This window comes from Notamacropus eugenii, chromosome 1 (assembly GCF_028372415.1).
Source record: "Notamacropus eugenii isolate mMacEug1 chromosome 1, mMacEug1.pri_v2, whole genome shotgun sequence".
NCBI classification, from domain to species: domain Eukaryota; kingdom Metazoa; phylum Chordata; class Mammalia; order Diprotodontia; family Macropodidae; genus Notamacropus; species Notamacropus eugenii.
The window spans coordinates 420,628,591-420,648,983 of record NC_092872.1 but is presented as its reverse complement, the minus strand read 5'-3'; the positions used below and the strand labels follow the sequence as shown (position 1 = coordinate 420,648,983).

The 20,393-nt window shown below is 39.8% G+C and overlaps 1 protein-coding gene across 2 annotated transcripts in view; it reads left to right on the top strand.

Annotated features, from left to right (window-relative positions):
• The window catches only part of MTCL2 (microtubule crosslinking factor 2), a 112,490-nt gene that overhangs the window by 82,569 nt on the left and 9,528 nt on the right, over positions 1–20,393 (top strand). Inside the window, exons 6-11 of one of the 2 annotated variants that reach the window (XM_072631431.1) lie at positions 2,457–2,600; positions 4,921–5,046; positions 8,231–8,461; positions 12,988–13,092; positions 15,092–15,259; positions 17,691–17,942. In XM_072631431.1, the coding sequence (XP_072487532.1) occupies positions 2,457–2,600; positions 4,921–5,046; positions 8,231–8,461; positions 12,988–13,092; positions 15,092–15,259; positions 17,691–17,942 (1,026 nt within the window). The remainder of the gene's footprint in view (positions 1–2,456; positions 2,601–4,920; positions 5,047–8,230; positions 8,462–12,987; positions 13,093–15,091; positions 15,260–17,690; positions 17,943–20,393) is intronic. The other variant, XM_072631432.1, reaches the window with a different exon arrangement.

The following is a 20,393-nucleotide window of genomic DNA, read 5'->3' as shown; positions in this document are numbered from 1 at the left end:
CTGTCCTCATGGAGTTTATAATCTAGTTTGGAGATTTGAGACAAATGCAGATAATTTGAATACCTAACAATGCATAACTATACTATTATTAAGGTAATTATTACTGGTAATATGGTTAATATGGCAATAATTACTGGTAATACTGTTAGGTATTAAAAGGTACAAATCATCTGTGGCTGAGAACCAGGCACATATTCCTTCTCTCACCTCACTGGGCCACCACTCTAGTCCAGACTCTCATCAGCTCTTGCTTGGGCTATTATAATAACCTCCCGACTGGCCTCCCTGTTACAAACCTCTTTCCTCTCCAATCCATTCTCCATAAAGCTGCCAAATAAATTTTCCTAAAGCTCAGGTCTGACCATGTCAACTAGAACTCTACTCAAGAAGTTCCAGTGGCTCCTTGTTGCCTCTAGGATATATGGCAAACTCTTCTGCTTGGCCTTTAAGTCCTCCAAAATCCAGCTGGAGCCCACCTTTCCAGGCTTATTTTTCCTCTCCATGAACTCTCTGTTCTAACCAAACTGGCCTGCTTTTTCCCCAAACACAACATTTTGTCTCCCACTCACCTTTGTACAGGCTATCCTCCATGTCTGGAATTCACTCCCTCCTCATCTGCCTCTTCAATCCCTAGCTTCCTTTGAAACTCAGCTCCTGAGCCACCTCCTACATGCAGCCACTTGCTAGGGCCCATCTGCCTTCCCCCACCCCAGTTACTTTGCATTTACTTAAATGTATACATGTTTGTCCTCAGTAGAGGACATGGGCAATTTTATTTTTGTCTCTGAATTCCCAGAGCCCATCAAAGTTCCTGGCGCATCATTGATACTTAATAAATGCTTATTGAGTAACTGAGTGAATTTACTCATTCAATCAGCAAACATATATGAGTACCAATTTGAGACAGGCACCATGATAGAACTGAGAGGGATTTACAGACAGAGGGGTACAGTATAGTGGAAAGGAAACTAGATTGGAGTTAGAGCACTTGGGTTTGAATACCAGCAATGCTACTTCTGCCTACATGAACTCTGACAAGCTACTTCTCTCATCTCTCAAAAGGACTAGATGACCTTTAACATCCCTTCTGATGTTGTTTCCTTCATATGTGCTGTTCTCATGATCCAAGATATAGTCTTTATCCCTATCAATTCCCTAAGACACACACACTGGACATGCTATATTATAACATACACTGCCCACACTCCCTGCTCCCTGACTCCACACGTCTCACACAGTGCTGTGAGATTCACAGTGAAGCATAACTTCCCTGTTGTCTGAGCTGCGGTCACAGACACCAACACTTAGACCACATAGATACACCAACATGATGAAAGCTCAAAGTTATCAGCTGCTCTATTCAGGGGTGGAGAACATATGGCCCTCTAGGTCCTCACTGTGGCCCTTTGTCTGAATCCAGACTTCACAGAACAAATCCCCTCAATAAAAGGATTTGCTCTGTAAAAATTGGTCTAGGTCAAAAGGCTGCACTTGAGGACCTAGAATGCCACATGTGGCCTCAAGGTTGCATCCCTGCTTTATCCCGTATTCTAAAAGCTTCTTACCTCTGTAGAGAGGGAAGGGGTTTTTCTTCTTGCCCCCAAATAGCATACATAGTCAGAGAAGCATAGTGCATGGACACCAGACTTGAAGTTAAGAAGAGCTGGATTCAAGTATTAGGTCATACCCTCACTGATTCTGCAACCCTTCACAAAATCACTTCATTTCTATGAGCCTCAGTTTGCTAATCTGTAAAATGAGAATAAGAACACCTTCCTTACAAGGGTTATTAATAAGCTCTAAAGGAGAAAATATATGTAAAGTGCATTGCAAGGATTGAAGTGATATGTAAATGTCAGATTTAATTACTATTGTTCTTATAAATAGGAGAACAGAGATTTTCTATTTTCTCATCTCTTTCTCTGAGAAACAAAGCTTAACTCAGCAAAACCAAACAAGTAGTGGGATCAGTTAAAAATGGAATATAGTCCCTGCAGCTCAAAAGAGATCAAGGAAGCCAAAGGTGCAGGGAGTGGGGCTTTCCCTTTCAACATGTCCTAGAAAAAGATAGGCTGAGGGATCAAGTATAGGGTCATTTATTGACAGTACTGCCTCCTTGTGCCCTGGTTTCCCTTCCCCTGCTTCTGCATGATACCATATTAGTGTCTGTACATTCCCCCACCCCTACCCCTGCCTCTCCCTTTTCTATTCTCTTTTCTTCTCTTCCTACTCCTCTCCCTCTATACAACTCAGTCCCTTATTTCCTGCTCATTTTTTTACCTTGTTTTCTTTACTTTACTGTGCCATATTGGGGAACCCTCTCCTCTTCCCTTTTCTCATCTTGTAGCTTTATTGTTCTTGGATACCCATTGTTCTGTTTTTCTGGGTTATTCTCCTCACCCCTTTGATCTCCCAGCTCTTTTCGTTTGTTCTCATTGGTTTGCCCATGCATGCAGCCTGACTTTAGAGACCTGCCAGACTGGGAGCCCCGGGCCAGGGAGGCCTTCTGCAGCACTAGCAGCGACCTGGACCCCAAACCCGAATTCACCCGGAGCTACAAGACTTATCAAGCTGAAGACAATGAATCCTATGCTACTGAGGTGCGCCTGGGCCAGGGGGTCCTGGGAATGGTTAGAGAAGGGTTCATCAGAACAAGCAGGCTAGGCCTTATAAGAGGGGATTCTGGAGTAGTCCTCAAAAGTCAGTCACTCAACAAGCATTTGTCAAGTGCCTCCAATCTATAAGCGCTGTGTAAGAATGAAGCAATTCCTGCCATCATAGAGCTTATGCTCTACTGAAGGAAATAAGAACACAGATAATTACATACAGGATAAATATAAAATAAAAGTAGTTAAAATAAAAGGTAGTTTGGAAGGGAAGTCACTAGCAGTTGGGAGGGATCAAGAAAGGCTTGGTACTTGAGCTGCATCTTGAAGGAAGGGATTCTGTGAGGAAGGAGTGTTATATTTCCCCCCAATATATTGCAAGTTAAGCTGCCTTTCCCACTTTCCCAAATTTATCATGAATCTTTGCAGGCCTCTTTGAGGTTTCCCTGGGTAGATAAGTTGAGATCTGGCAAATTCACAGCTAGCCTAGGGAGTCTCTCTTGGACTCAGGCTGGCTTTCAAGGGTCTGGTATTGCTCTGGGAAGGTTGGGTGAAATCTTCACCTCTGACACTCATTACTTGTTACTTTGTCCATTTACCTCCCTGGGCCTTTATTTCATCAGTAAAATAAGGGGATTGGACTAAATTGCTTTGGAGGTCTCTTCCAGCTTTAGGTCTGTGATCTTATGACCATAGAGTTGGTTTGATTGCCACTTGAGCTTGTGCCTTGGAGCTTCCCAAGATCTGTCATAGTATCACTGTGCTTGCCTAATATCACTTGCCCTTGTGGGCCTGGCTCTCAGGCCTGTAACAATTTCCTAGGATGGCGCACAAGGCCAAGTTAGGCTCCACAGGTGCACATCCAACCAGGTGTATATTTTAAGTGTACTCTGCTAGCTTTAGGGTCATGGGCATTTATTGAGGATGGCAATTTGTATATGTTAATGGGGATCTAGCATGGTGTGGTAGACAGAAAACAAGACTGGGACTGATAACACCCGAATACCTAAGGGGATCAGTAGGCTGAGAGGACAACATGAAAGCCATGTTTGTAGTCAATGAATCATTTGCCTGCTGATTTCACCTTTGCAACACTCCTGAATATCTCCCTTCTCTGCTCTGACACTGCCACCACCCTGGTGCAGCCTCTCATCACTTCATGCCTGGATTGCTACAGTAGCCTGCTGGTGGGTCTGCCTACCTCAAGTTTCTCCCCACTCCAAACCATCCTCCATTCGGCCACCAAAGTGATTTTCCTAAAGGCCAGGTCTGACCATGCCCCATCCCATTACTCAACATGTCCTCAACTCCAACTACTGACCTCCTTGGCTTTCTTTAAGTCCCAACTGAAATCCCACCATCTACAGGAAGCCTTCCCCATCCCCTCTTAATCCCAGTGCCTTCTCTCTGTTAGTTCTCTCCTGTTTATCCTGTATATAGCTTGCTTTGTATATATTTGTTTGCATTCGATTATAAGCTCCTTGGGGGGCAGGTCTTTTGCCTCTTTTTGTATCCCCAGCATTTGGCATATAATAGATGCTTAATAAATATTGATCGATCTGTCAACCCATATTTGTTGAGCTCAGGCTCTGTTCTAGGTATTGTGTCTATGTGTGTGTAGTGATACAGAAGAGACTTAACCCAGAGATCCTGACTCTCAAGAGGCTTACAGCCTAGTTGGGGAGACCCAACAAGCCTATAAGGTAGAAATCATAACATGAGAGGTGACACAAGGCCATTCGTGATTAGTTGCCAAGTGAGTAAAGTTGGCAATAAATGTTGCAGGAGGTCCAAAGGGAGAAATTCATTTGGGCTTGAGAGAACTGAAAATGGGCTTAGGGCTAGCTGTGTTCTGAAGCTTTGATTAATGGGAAAAGAGTAAAAGGGGAATGACCATGTGCTTTATAGAAAGGGTCAGAGGTAACGCTATACTCCCAGGACTATTTTGTGGGGAATGTTTAAAGATAAAAGAAGGGGACTTCTAACTTTACTCCTTTCTGACTCCCCTGGATCTCCCAGAGAAAGAAGACTTCAATAGGTTTTGAATCTGTCCCTCATGGCAAGAGTGTAGTAAGCAGTGTGCCTTGGTTTTAAAAAAAACATTAGCACTTAGGGGCTCAAGCTTGACCTCAGTTAAACATTGTGGTTGTGTCTGGGCTGCAGTTTCTTCCACTGAAAAATTGGAGTATTTACAATATCTACTCTGCAGAGTTGTTGAAAAAGTGTTTGTTACACTTTAAAGTCCTATACAAATGACATTATTATTATTATCATCATCATCCTCATCCTCATCATCCTCATCATCACTCTCCAGATCAAAGAACTACAGCTGGTACTCTCAGAAGCCCATGAGAGCCTTCGGGGCCTTCAAGAACAGCTCTCCCAAGAGAGGCAGCTGCGTAAAGAAGATGCAGAGAATTTCAATCAAAAAATCTTTCAGGTCAGTGATAGTGCGTGTTCTGTGCTTTACCCCAGCCAGCTCCCCAGCCCCTTTGCCACAAACTAGGGACAAAAGCTTTAGTGTCCTAGGGAGCAAGGAGCAGTGCTTTCTGGACAGTTCCTTTTGCAAAGATAGCTATAACACAGACCCAAATCTCAAGGAGATGGATATAGTACAGTTTATCCCTACAGTGATATTTGTTGTTGTTTATTTATTTCAGTTTATAACTCCATTTGGATTTTTTGGTTGATGGTTGGTTTTTTTGTTTTGTTTTGTTTTTTGGCAAAGATACTAGAGTGATTTTCTCTTTCATTCTCCAGCTCATTTTATGTCTGAGGAAACTGAGGCAAACAGGGTCAAGTGACTTGCAGCTAGTGTTTGAAGCCAGATTTGAACTCAACATCTTCCTGACTCCAGGCCCAGTGCTTTATCCACTGTGCCACCTAGCTGCCCATGTTTTTACTTGGAGTAAAAACAATCCTAGATTTGGGTTATATTCTTCCACTTACTAGCTGTGACTTTGAACAAATCACTTTACTTCCCTAGATCTTAATTTTCTCATCTATAAAATGAGAAAGATGGACTAAATGATTTCCAAGGCTTCCTCTGGTTCTGACATTCTGTGATTCTATTGTAATGGGGGAAAGACATGTAGATAGATAAATAGGTATAAAGAAAGAACACATAACTTTGCACATAGTAAATGCTTAATGAATGATTTTTCATTCATAAATAAATCTAATAAAAGGCAGAGTAAGAAAGCTACAAAGGAGAGGTCCAGGGGAAATGCTGTGAAAAAAGTGAGGTGGCACTGAAAGATACACAACTCAGATCAATGCAATGGCCAGTTCCAGAGGGCTAATGATGAAACATACTTTCCTCCTACCTATAGAATGGTGATGGATTCCAAATGTGGAATGAGGCATCTATGTCAGTGTTGGTCACTGTGTCAATTTGTTTTATGTAGCTGTACCTTCTCTCTTTTCCTTTTCTTCTTCCTTTTTTAAAGTATATAAGTACATACATCCTCTCTCTCTCTCTCTCTCTCTCTCTCTCTCTCTCTCTCTCTCTCTATGTATATATATATATATATATATATATATATATATATATATATATTTTGACAGTACTGCCTCCTTGTGCCCTGGTTTCCCTTCCCCTGCTTCTGCATGATACCATATTAGTGTCTGTACATTCCCCCACCCCCACCCCTGCCTCTCCCTTTTCTATTCTCTTTTCTCCTCTTCCTACTCCTCTCCCTCTATACAACTCAGCCCCTTATTTCCTGCTCATTTTTTTACCTTGTTTTCTTTCCTGTGCCATATTGGGGAACCCTCTCCTCTTCCCTTTTCTCATCTTGTAGCTTTATTGTTCTTGGATACCCATTGTTCTGTTTTTATAGATAGATAGATCGACAGATAGATAGATAGAGATAGAGAGAGAGAGAGAGAGATCTATATAGAGATATATAGATATAGATATAGACATACTACTTGTAGATCTGTCGAGGAGGAAATTTGTCAGGGCATGAGAAAGTCTGGTCTCCCAGGTGTAGGGATGGCAATTATTTGAGGAATAAGAGACCTTTGAATATAGATAATTTCTAATTCTGCCTGAGGAAAGGAAGGGAGATCTAGGGTTGAAAGCAGGTTGGGTCCTTTGTCTAACAGAGGGTAGGGGAAAGATAGGCCAGGGTACTTGCTTATCATATGGCTGTACCCAGTGGACACTCTACTGCTGTAATGGGAATCCCTAAAATTCAGCAGGGAAGCCTCTAGAAACATCTTTCTCATCAGTTGCTCTGATGTGCACCCCAAAGACAACAGTAGGTATTCTGTGTTCTTAGCAGAGGCTAAAAGTTCTGGGGCCCCTAGCATAAATTCTTCTGGCTCTAGGTACTTAGTGAAAAGAAGTGGCTAGGTGGTTGTATTGATTGGATAGAGTGCTGGGCCTGGAGTCTGTAAGACTTAAGTTCAAATCCAACTCAGATATTTACTAGCTCTGTGACCCTGGGCAAGTCCCTTAACTTCTATTTGCCTCAGTTTCCTCAACTGTAAAATGAATATTATAATAGTACTTCCCTCCCAAGGCTGTGAAGATCTGATGAGTTTTCTGTAAAGCTTTTAGCACAGAGCCTGTGTTAGGTGCTATAGCAATACTAGATATTATGGTTATTGTTCTAGCAGGTGCTAAAAAAAAATGCTATTGTTATTAGAACACTGAATTTGGATTCAGAGGAAATGGGTTCACATTCTGCCTCGACTTCCTTGCTGTATGAGCATGAACAAGTGCCCCCTCCTCTGACCCCTCCACCTCAGTTTTCTTCTGTAAAATGACAAGGCTAGACTATGTGATCCTGAGGATCCTTCTGTCCCTTAATTTTGTGATCCTACATTTTACCTCTGGGAGTCAGGGGAGGCGGTATGTCTTAGAAGCAGGAGATTGCTCTGGACCCAGAGGAGGAGGGATGGGGAACAGAGCCAGTCCTTGACAAAACTGTGAAGGTGAAATTTTACTTTGATGACCAACCCTTTTAACATTCTTTCCAGGGACTCTTTTTTTCTCTCTACCAAGGGTAAGCACATTCATGCTGACTCATGAGTTCTCAAGTCAAGAAGAAAACTCGAGTTAATTTGTGATCTTGAATCAGTCACTTCCCTGCTCTATATCTCAGTTTCTTCCTTGTCAAATGAGGAAGCGGGACTAGATGTTCTGTAAAGTCTCTTTTATTGCTAGCATTTTGAATTCTATTTTCCAGGGTGCTTTCCTGCTCTGCCATTCTAGGATTTGTTCCTTTTCAATTTTGACTTTTATTGCTATCTTTTGTTTTTAACATTACTTTCATTAGCTTCCTTCCCCTCCTGCCTATCCTTTAAGTAAGACATCCTTTGTAACAAATGATAGAAAAGAAAGCAAGGGGAAAAAGTAACCCACCCTTGAAATGAGTCTTACTGCATATATATAATATTACACAATCAAGAAAGGAGAGAGGTGCATTTTCCCATAAATACTCCAAGCTTGGTGGGAATGAACTGCTGATGAAGAGCTTTCGGGCAGGCAACAGCAACAGTGGACCAGTGTGCATAAAGCATCCGTCACATTACCCTATGTACATGAGGCAGGGCCTAGGAGGATCCAAAAGGCACCGTCAGGTGTGATCGTCCTTCTGTTTCTGTTTCTGCAGCTGAAAGAAGATCAACAGAAGACTCTCCTTCGGAGGGAGTTTGAGCTGCAGAGTGTGAACCTCCAGAGGAGGCTGGAGCAGAAGTTCTGGAGCCAGGAGAAGAACCTCTTGGTACAGGAATCCCAACAGTTCAAGCAGAACTTCCTGCTGCTTTTCATGAAGCTTAAATGGTTCCTCAAACGCTGGAGACAGGGCAAGATCTTACCCAGTGAGGGAGGCGACTTTCTAGAGGTATGGAGGATCTGGAACTTCTAGGACTCAAAGATTGGAGGGTTGCTGCAGAGATCCATGCATATTCACTCTTTTCTCTCTCTCATTATTCTCTGTGTCTATGTATTTCTCTTTCTCTCCCTTTTCCCCTCTCTCTCCGTTTTTTGTCCCTTTCTCTCATTCCCTCTTTCTCTTTCTCTCTGTCTCTCTCTTCTCTCTATCTTCCCCTCTGTCTCTCTCCCTCTATTTTTTGTCCCTTTCTCTCATTCCCTCTTTCTCTGTCTCTCTCCATCTATCTCTTCTCTCTCTCTTTCCCCCCTTCCCCTCCATCTCTCTCTCTCTCTCTCTCTCTCCCTCTCTCCGTTTTTTGTCCCTTTCTCTCATTCTCTCTTTCTCTTTCTGTCTCTCCCTCTCTGTCTCTCTCCCTTCCTCCCTCTCTCTCCCTATCCCTGTTTTTTGTCCCTTTCTCCCATTCCCTCTTTCTCTTTCTCTCTCTGTCTCTCTTCTTTCTCTCCCCGTCTGTCTTTTTCTCCCTCTCTCTCCCTCCTTCTCCCTCTCTGTTTTTTGTCCCTTTCTCTCATTCCCTCTTTCTCTTTCTGTTCTCTCTCTCTTTCCCCCTCTCCCCCTGTCTCTCTCTCAGCACATAGTAGGCACTATATAAATGCTATTATTCTTTCTCTTTCTTCCTCTGTCCTTGGTCTCCCCCTCCCCCATCCCCACTATTGTCTATACAGTTAGAAGCAGCATGTATAGTGGAAAACCTGGGTTCAAATTTTGCCTCTGATACTGTCTGCTCATTAGACTAATGTTCAGTTTCCTCAACTAAAAACATAGAGGTAATAGCTATAGTTCTTAATTCACAAGAGCATGGTATAAACAAAGTTGTGCAAGTGAGAGAATGTAGAGTGTTTTCATTGTCATCCAGTTTGCCATGTGGATGAGGGGGGTTCAAGGGATGAGGGAAGGAGGGGTGTTATGAGATAAGGGCAAGCATCAGACTGTAGAGGGCAATGAATGGGAGAAAAAGAATCCTGAACTTTATTCAAACAGGAAAGAGTGAATTAATGATTTCTGAACAGAAAAGTGACATGATCAGGTCTGTACATAAAGCTACAGATTCTGCTTTTCTATTTCTTTTCTTTGTCTGGGCAGTTTGTGATTTTTGCAAATAATTTAATTGGGTTCAGATAAAGATGTGCTTTGCCCTAACATTGAGGGTACCCCTGCTTACCAGAAAAATCAATGGCTTAATTTTTTTACCTAATTTATAGTGAACATCTTTAAACAGTGATCCAAAGTTCCTTTGGTCTGATTTGCCTAGGGCCCTGACCCTGACTGCCCCCTCACCCAGTCCTTTTTTTAATTTTCAAAAAATTATGAACTTATACATGAATATATCCTTATACAAAGAACAGAAAAAGCATATTATATATGAAGCCTCTTATATAGTTTTTTTAAAAGCACATATTAACTTTAATGTGTTAATAGTACTCTGATTATCTGAATCTCTTTCTAAATTTCCTTCTGCTCATTTCTTAATGCAGGCAAAAAGGACAATATCTTACAATATCTTTCTACTCAAAGACTCCATCTCTAATGAGGATACCACTGATACAGAATCAAGACCTGCTTGAAAGATCACTTAAATTAGAAACATAGTTCCTTGAAGGTTATAGACTATGCCATTGTTTCTTTCCAAAGAAGCTGGGAAAGAAATCTCCCTTAATGAAGTTCAGTGATTCAAACAGTGTCATGAGATACTAAAGCTACTTTACTAAGTGACTATGCTTAAGCAAGATGCAGTATGTTATCAACAATGACTTGTGTGAGAAACATGACATAAAATATACAAACTATGAAAGATATGGACGGTCGGAAGAGGAAATAGGTCTATCATGGCCTAATGGGCCTAATGAAGGATAATAGATTGATAGTCCAAGTGCTATATACTGCTATTCTCCTAATACGAAGATACAGAGAAAGGCCTCTACCACATTAGGTAGATGAATCTTCTATGGAGAAATTAGAGGAATAGATTGTGGTATGCCCTAGTTGGTGACAAACCACTCCAGCATTTCTGCCAAGAAAACCCCAGATGGGGTTACAAAGAGTCAGACACAAATGAAAAATGACTGAACAACAACTGGTTGGTTGAGGGAGTACTTGTTACAGATAAGGGAGTTTACTTTAAAAAAAAAAAAAGCCATCACTTAGTTTTTAAATAGAATTTTGATTCAGGATGCTATTTAGACAGACTACCATGAAATGCCAGCATATTAATGAAAATATAAAACACTGTTCCCTATTATATACAGTTAAAGAAAAGGAACAATGACATAAAGACTATAGTCCTGAAAGGGCTATCTATATTGCTACTCGCAGCCGGTCTTTCAAGCAGGTCTCAGCTGTACATCAATGGTGGCCTCATTATGGAGGGGGTCTTTATGACCTAGGTAAGAATATTGTCCCTGTCAACTGGGCATTTTGGGGTTTTAGTAAGTATATGTTTTATGAACTTGATATTGACATCACTACAACCAAATAAGCTTGCTTAGTAACTATTTATGGTTAAGTAAATTAATTTCCAATTTTTTTATCTTTTCAACGAACAATTATTTTTCTTTCCTTGCTACTCCCTTCTCCCATTGAAAAGAAAGAAAAACAAAATCTTGTAACACAAGCAAAACAAATTCTTATCTTGGTCAATTCTTATATTAGTATGTTTTATTTTATATCTTGAGTACATCACTTGTCAGGAAATGGATGGATTATATCATCATTGATCCTCTGGAGTTCTGACTGGTCATTGAATTAATCAGGATTCTTGGGTGTTTTAAAATATCGTATTTATATAAGTTCTCCTATTTCTGTTCACTTCACTGCATCAGTTCATACAAGTCATCCAAGGTTTCACTGAAACTATCCTTTTTACCATTTCTCATGAGATAATAGCATTCATATACCATAATTTGTTCAGTTGTTCCTTAATTGAAGGGAATCCATTTAATTTCAAGTTCTTTGATACTACAAAGTTCAAGTTCTTTGATACTTTCACACATATGGGTCTTTTTTCTTTTTTGCTTTGATTTCTTTGGAGTACAGGCCTATCACAGGGTCAGAAGGCATGCACAATGTGTTAACTTTGGAGGCATAGTTCCAAATTGCTTTCCAGAATAATTATCAATTGACAAGTCAACCAATATTATATTAATGTCCCTGCTTTTCCACAACCCTTCTAACATGTTATTTTCCTTTTTTTGTCATCTTTCCCATTTTGATGGGTATGAGGTGGAACCTAAGAGTTGTTTTAATTTGAATTTCTTTAATTATTAGTGATTTAGAGAATCTTTTTCAGGTGGATGTTAATAGCTTGGATTTCTGAAAACTGACTATTCTTTGACTATCAAATGGTCTTATTTATATAAATTTGAACCAATTCCTTATATCTTGGAAATGAGACCTTTATCAGAGAAACTTGCTGCAAAGATTATCTCTTTCTTCCCCCACCCCCAATTAACTGTTTCCTAATCTTAACTGTATTAGTTTTGTTTATACATAAAAAAAAAAAAAACTTTTACATCTAATGTGATCAAAATCGCCCAGAAATTGGGTTTAGACCAATACCTCATACCAAGGTATGCTCCAAACTAATACAAGACTTACATATAAAACATCATAAACAAAGTGGCAAGGAATAAATTCTTTCAGATGATTGTGTCCAAACAAGGTACAGAGAGGATCACAAAAGATAAAATGGACAATTTTAGTGATTTTTGACAATTGATAAATGGTCAAAGGATGTAAACAGGTAGTTTTTAAAGGAAGAAATGTAAGCTATCTATAACCACATGAAAAAATATTCCAAACCACTAATAGAGAATTGCTAATTAAGCCAGCTCTGAGTCAAATTGGCAAAGTTGACCAAAAAAGGGTAAGTAAATTAATTTCAATTCATAAAGTCTCATAATAGCTTTTCAGTCATTCCTTCCGTCTCCATGAAGATTCTTTGTCCATTTATTCTCATTCATTTTTTCCTTTTACTTGGTCATAGTGTGTTTTCTGTTCTGGTTTAGCTGTTTTCACTTTTCATTATTTTATAAAGGTCTTTCCACATTTTTTGCACAACAACTTTTCAGTCACTTTTTATATATCTCAATAATGATTCTTTGTCCATTTATTTTCATTTTCCCCCCTTTTACATGATCATAGTATATACTCTGTTCTGATTTTGCTTTTTTTGCATTGCATTATTTTATAAAGGTCTTCCAGACTAATTTGTATCTGTGGTCTTAATTGCATTGTAGTGTTCAATTACATTAATGTTTCACAATCTAATCATTCCATATATTGTTGAATATTTTGATATCTTTCAATTTTTTGTAGTCATATACTATGAACATCATGGAAATTTGATTCTTGAAAGAACTTTCAAGGCATATTGGAAATACTGAGCAAAATACATTTACAAATTTTGCTGCTTCCTGCCATACTTCTCTCCAAAAAGATTCAAAAACTTTTCAGTTTTACCTGTTGTGTTTCCTTAATAGGTGAACAGCATGAAGGAACTTTACCTGTTAATGGAAGAGGAAGAGCTAAGTCCCCAGCATTCTGATAATAAGTCCTGTGTAGGGGACATCTGGACACAGAACACCGTGAGTTGTCAGTTCCTGAGGAAGGGAATCAAAACCTTCTTGTGTAGCTACCGTTAATGGATGAAGCAGAGTCTAAGGGCAATCTGGGACCATAATATCAAAACCAAACCAGCCTTCAAAGGATAAAAATCAGGGTCACATTATCAGCCCCCAATCCAAAATTCAGAGAAGGGAGTCTACGAGGAGAGCACATGGTGGTGATGCAAATAGGAAGAGCAGAATCAGGAACATATGAAATTCATACACAGAGGTTCCTAAAGAAAGAGGTCTGACTCAACATGAGTGAGGAGTGTCGCGGACAGAGCACTGGACCGAGAGTTAAAGAGTTAGGAAGACCTGGTTTTGAATACTGCCTCGGACACTTGCTGGCTCTGTGACCCTAGGCAGACATTTAACTTCTCTGTGCCTCAATTTCTTCATCTGTAAAATAAAGACTTATATTTGATGAATTTGTATTTTGATAACCTAAAGTCCTTTTCAACTCTCCATCTGTGAAACTGTTCGTAGTTATTATTTTATTATATACATATATTATTATTATTATTATACAATTATAGGCCATGGAGAGGAAGAAGGAGGGAAGTGTAGTGGACAAAGGGCTGATTTTGAAGTCAGAAGAGACCAGGGTTCAAATGATAACTGACACTTGCCCTTTGATGTTAAAGGACTCATTTTTCTTCTTTGAACCTCGGCTTTCTCACATACGAACATAGGAAAATAGCAGTTATCTCAGGGGGTTGTTGAGAGGATCAGTAAAATAATGTGTCAAGTACAATTCAGATCTCAGCCATTGTTAAAGTTGAGTTAAAGGGGCTGACCACTAGCTAAAAAAGAATATTCCTAATCTTAAAGGAAGTGGGTGGGAAAGATGATCCCTTACTACCTGTATGATCTTCAGCAAGTACTTAACCTCCTGAGGTCTCAAGTTTTCATTTATAAAATAAGGTTGATGGACAAGATGATCTCTGAGGTTCCTTCCAGCTCTAGATATGTGCTCCTATGGACTTATGACTTCCCATGTTTATATTTAACAGACAGGAAAATAAAAATACCAGCCATAGCTGAATATAATCATCATATGCTAATATTGGTTTGTATGGCATTTTATATTTTATTTTTCACTTTTACATCTAGCATTACTTAATTCTGATAACAATCCTATGATATGGAATGGGATTAACCACACTGAAAATACTGGATATATTAATGGAAGGCTAGGAGTCATAAAGGCAACCAAAATAGTCAGAGAATTGGTGACCAGGCCCTGCTAGTATTGGTTGAAGAAACTGGGATTCTTTAGCCTGCTGAAAAGAAGCCTGAAGGAACAGGTCAGAAGTAACCAGACAAACAGGAAAGATATGAAAGTTACATGAATTTACAATCATGTAATGAAAGACAATTATAAAAAGAATTTATATAACTAAAAGAAAAGCTCTACACAGTGGAGATCTGCAGTTTCATATACAATCCCTTCTTTCTTTTTTACAAGGTATATGATAGGATGGAGGTCTTCAAGCAGAGAACAGAGAATGTGGAAGGATGTTGTGGAAGAGATTCCTGTTCATAGACTGGTTCGACCAGGTGCCCTTTGGGGCCTCTTCCAGGCCTGAGACTGATTCTGATGTTCTCTTTGGTATTATAGAAAATGGCTAGCCTCTAGGTTAATGTCAGGTAGGGATTAGGCAAAGGGATGGTTGGCACATCACTGGTCCAAGTCAGAGTATCTAACATAAGACATAAGGGTGGATGAAAGTACCAGATTTCCAGCTCTGCCTCTGCCATGCTGTGGTTATAAGTACTTCACTTAGAAGAGTACTTGATTTAAAATCAGAGGCCCTAGGTTCAGACTCTGGCTCTGCCATTTATTACCTCTGTGACTTTGGGCAAAACACTGACCTTCCCTAGGGCTCAGTTTTCTCATTTCTAAAATGACAGGGTGGAACTAGCTGGCCTCTAAGGTTTCTTATGCCTCCAGATCTCTGATCTTATAACCCTACAGCCCAATGAATATGTGAAGACTCTAGCAGACATGAAGATCATCCTGAAAGAGCTGTGTCGAGAGCTTCGGGAAGAACGGCGGGGCATGAATGAGCTCCAGCAGCAATTTGCTAAGGCTAAGTCGGCCTGGGAAATGGAGAAGACTGAGCTCAAGTGCCACCTGGCGCAGGTGAGGCCTTTAGCTGCCAGGCTCTTCCTACCTAATTCCTGCTCCTCCTTTAAAGCCCAACTTAAATGTCCCTTCATCCAGAAAATCTTTCCACTTCTCTCTAGGTGATTCCTCATTAATCTTAGAAGGCACTTATGCACTTATCATGTATTATTATCTCTGGTAATTATCTGTGCATGTTTCAGGTACTGTTCCTAGAGCCCTATGCAGGGAGAGACTATGTCTTATTTAAACTTTGTCTCCCCAAGCACCTATCACAGTGTTCTGCTGCACATGGTAGCATGGTAGATATTTAATACATATTTGTGGAAATAAATGGCCCTATCCTGAGCTGCCTAAGTATTTATACTCAGTCTGGGAATCCACCTACTTCCCTGAGAAAATGGATCAACTCTCCCTACTAGCAGCTAATTTAGCTCTCCTTAATATCACAGCCAAACCTACCAAAGAGAGCGAATCCTGAATAGGGAAACTACTTCGGCCCTTCTTGCTGAGCTGCTACTATTAGTTTCATTTCAGCTAGGGTTCCAAGGTCAGAAATGTCAAAACCAAACACTTCTGTGAAGGGACCAGCAGGAGGTAGAGAGATAAGAAAAAGAGGGAGAGAGGGAGGTGTCAGATCATTAGGCTATGATCAGAAATACTGAGATTAGCATTTATTAGGTTATATGAGTATGCTTGGGCAGTAGGTAGTCACAGAGTCAGGAACATAGGGAGACCGTTGAGTTATCAGCTGAGTGTCAGGAAGACCAGAGGTCAGGAAAAGAGGAATTGAGTTTATGTTCATAGGTTGAAACTGGGTGGAACCAGGCTCAGACCACCAGTTGGGAGGAGGGTCTGTGAAGCCAAAGTAGCCAGGCATCTTATAATTTAAATAAAACACAGTCTGCCCTCATGAAACTCAAAATCTAATAGGGGGGAAATGATCCTGGCACAAATAATTGTAAATTAGGCTATTAAAAGTATGTAGAAAAGTGCTTTATAAATATTAGGGCCCTATCTAAATGAGTTAATATTATAAGAGGTAGGAAAAAATTGTGACAGCTAAAGAATCATAGGATGATAGATTTAGAGCTAAAAGAGAAGTTACTGGCCAAGTCTAACATCCTCATTTTACAAATGAGGAGTGAGGCTCAGACATACTAAGTTTCTGAATTAGGATTTGAACCCAGGTCTTTCTAACCCCAAATCCAGCATTCTATCCACTACTCCATACTGCCTCTAAATCAAAAGGTCATTGCTGAAATGATAAAAACAAGACCTTAAAGGTCAGTCCAGTCACCTCATTTTACAAAAGAAGAGTCAACTGAGGCCCAGAGGAATTTAGTAACTTGCCTGGGTCATACAGGTAGTAAGTATGGGAGGCAGGATCTGACCCAAAGTCCTAATTAACTCCAGGACTCTACTCTTGATACCACATTGCCACTGAAATAGGAAAAGAAAATGGCTGCTGTGCCCCCACTGTGCTGTGCTCCACAACTGGTGATATAAGAGATTAGAGGAAGCTTCATAGAAAAGGAACATTTGAGCTAGGTCTTGAAAGATGAGTAAAATTCCAATGGGAGAATTTTTCCATATGAGCAAAAGTACAGAGCTCAAAAAGTAGGATCATCTTGGAGAATGATGATCCATTCAGTTTGATTAGTGGGAAGGGGAATAAAATGAGATAATCCTTAAAAAACAGGGAAGCATCACACTGGAGGGCTTTGAATGCCAGGCAAAAAAGGTTTGTACTTCATGTTATAGGCAATGGGGAGCTATTGAAGGATTTTGAGCACTGGATCAAAAGTAGTGAGTTGTGATCAGAGTTGCTCATGTAGAAAATTCTTTTTGCCTATGAAGAATAGACTGGAGGTCAAATAGGAAATTATTCCAATAGTTCAGGCAAAGGAATGTGAGAATTTGGTAGTGGGAATATAGAGCAACTTCAAATGTTGAATTAAATGCCAAAAGATTTAAATGACTAAAGGTAATAGTCTCTCAACTAACTAACCTATATCTAGGCTCTCCCCATTTTTTATATGAAAGTAGATTTGAAATATAGTGACTTGTTCCCTCTCTTCCTACTCCACCCTGACCCAGCTGTCCATGGCTATAGAGAGGAGAAAGCCATTGCCTATCTGTTCCCATTGTGAGCAGGGAAATTCTCTTTTCAGATTTATAACATCTTAGGTGAAAAAAATTGGCCTTATTCTGTTAAAAAATCTTATTTTTGCTATGCCATTAACAAGCATTGTTGTGTCAAGTCACTTTCAGTTACCTTCCCTCACCCCTCTCCCCGAGCTGTAAAATGAGATTGGACTGACTGGTCTTTAGGAACCCTTAGAGGTTGTCACATTTCATGATTCTAGAGGAGAGCAGGGATTTGGGGAAGGGAGCTAAGTCAATTGCAGTTCTTCTTCCTAAACTGCCTGGCGTTATGTTTTGCCAGCTGGAGCTAAAACCTGGGAAAGGAGTCAGTGAGCGGGCCCTGCCAGACTGGAAGGCCATTTTGAAAAGAGAAAGGGAGGAACACCAGCACCTCCTGGCTGAATCCTACAGTGCAGTCATGGACCTCACCAAACAGCTGCAGATCAGTGAGAAGAACTGGGACCAGCAGAAGATAGAGCTGCTGGATAGGTTCAAAGATGAGAAGCAGCAGGCTGAGCAGCAGGTGAAGGAGCTACAGAACAAAATAAGCCAGGTAAGGTAGGCTTCCCTGTCCCCAAGAGCATACCTACATGTACTCACATATATATTCTGACACTAGGATGTGGACTCATCTGCATACACATTCATAAATATTCCTATTTATGCACAGAGCCTCACATAACATACACTGACATGTTCAGCTCCCCACATACAAAGACACATGCAGACATACATGCAGACCTACAGATAAATAGGTGCACATGGTCATTATAAATGCCAGGAAACCAAAGTGAACTCAAGTATGAATAAAAGAGCAAACCACACTAGTTTTCTTGTTTTAAAATTTAATTAACAAAGCATTTATTTTTCTTAGTCTTCACTGAAAAAAAAAGTCTTGTAACAAATATGTAATCAAAACAAATTTCTGCATTGACCATGCCTTAAAATATGAAGTTCTGCATACTGAGTCCAGTCTCCTCTTTTTTAGGAAGCCACACCAGTTTGGGTTGGTTTGGTTGTTTTTTTGGTGAGGGTTTTTTATTAACTGAACTGAGAACCAAAAGCCAAGAAGTAAAAAATAGTATCAGCTAACTCATGGCATCCAAATGATCCCCAGACTCAGGCTGACCTCATTCACTTGAGGTTGCTCCTACCTGTGTATCCACTTCACTAGCTCACCCTCACTAAGCCCCCAGCTTCTCTCAGTATTTGAGGCAATATTTGAACCTGGGTTTTGCCAACTCTTAACACCACTGATCTCTCCTCAATACCACACTACCACGTTAATAGTCAATAGAAGTGGCTACTTCTCTCTGGGATTTTTCCCCCACTGTGTTATGCTGAGACTTTTTATAGTTTGAAGATGTGTCAACCTTTTCCCTCTGTCTGGTGATATAAGAGGTATAAGGGAAAGCTTCATAAAAAAACAGGGCACCTGAGAGCTTGGTTCTACATTTTTTCCTTCCTTCTCCACTAGAGAGATCTGAGATCTGTTCCCCTTCTCCTTAGGGAGATTCTCTTCTTGTCATCCAATTGGAAAGGAATTTGGGAGAGCAAGGGACTTGTTTCACTGGGTACCAGGACTTCTGATGGGTCTTAACTGTATGTAAGCAAAGAATTTGCTCTCTCCCCCACACAGTCTTCCCTTAAAGCTTAACAGAGAGAGACATTTTCACCTAGAAGCTATTGAAAGTCCTTATCAGCTGTAAGGTGTCCTCCCATGTTTATCATAAAGAAGATGTAGATGAAGAGGCCAGAGCACCAGACTTAAGAGTTAAGAGATGAGTTTTAACCCTGGCTCTGCCAGTCACTTATTTTGTGACCTTGAACAAATCACTCGACTTCTGCACTCACTCCTCACTTTCCTCATCTTTCAATAGCGATAGTACTACCTACTATATCTACTTCATAAGACTAATTTGGGAATCAAATAAAATAACAGATATTAAAATGCTTTGAAAGTCATAAAAGTATTTCATGCTGAGTGTGAGAGAAATTGTTTTTTGTTCACTAAGAAAATTTAATAAATTTAAAAAATAAAAGTGCAAGTTTATGATCTTATCAATGATAGTAATAGTCTAATCCCCACTTCTTGCTGTAGGACTTTATAGTAATAATAGCTTACATTCGTATAGTACTTTACATCTTGCAAAACAACTTTAAAAAATTTTTTTCCAATTATATGTAAAAAGTTTTTAACATTCATTTTTGAAAATTTTAAGTTCCAAATTTTCTCCATCTTTCCTCCCCCATTGAGAAGACAATCAATTTGATGTTATACATGGATAATCAGTGAAAAACATTTCCATATTAGTCATGTTATGAAAGAAAATACACACCAAAAAAAATCCAAAAAACAAAGTAAAAAATAGTATACTTTGATCTGTATTTAGACTCCCATCAGTGCTATACACTGGAATGGTATAGCATTTTCCATCATAAATCCTTCAAAATTTCCTTGGATCATTGTATCCTTGAGAATAGCTAAGTCATTCAATCATTGTACGATATTGGTGTTACTATGTACAGTGGTTCTGCTCACTTCACTTTTTGCAAAATATTTTTATGTACATTATGTCATTTGATCCTCACAATATTCCTGTGAAGTAGCTTTAGTGTTAAAATCCACGCTTTACATTTGAAGTGACTTACTGGAAAAGGTTTGATGAATACTTACTAGGGGATGTTTAGATTAGTGGTAATTCTTAATCAGGAATGGGTTGGATTATGTGGTCTTTGAGGTCCTTTCCTTCGTTGAGATTCTTTAATACCTAAGGTCATATAAGTAGCAGGGCTCAAACTGAAACTGATGCCTTCTGACTCCAAGTCCATTAATCTTGTTGAAAAGTTAGGATGGTGTAGTGGAAATAGCATAATGCTTGGAGCCAAAAGATCAGGATTCAAGTGTGATTTCTGCTACATAGGATATCCCTTTATCCCTTCCCTTATCAAAGATACAGTTTTCTCAATTACCAAAAAGAAATAATATCTATACTACCACTCC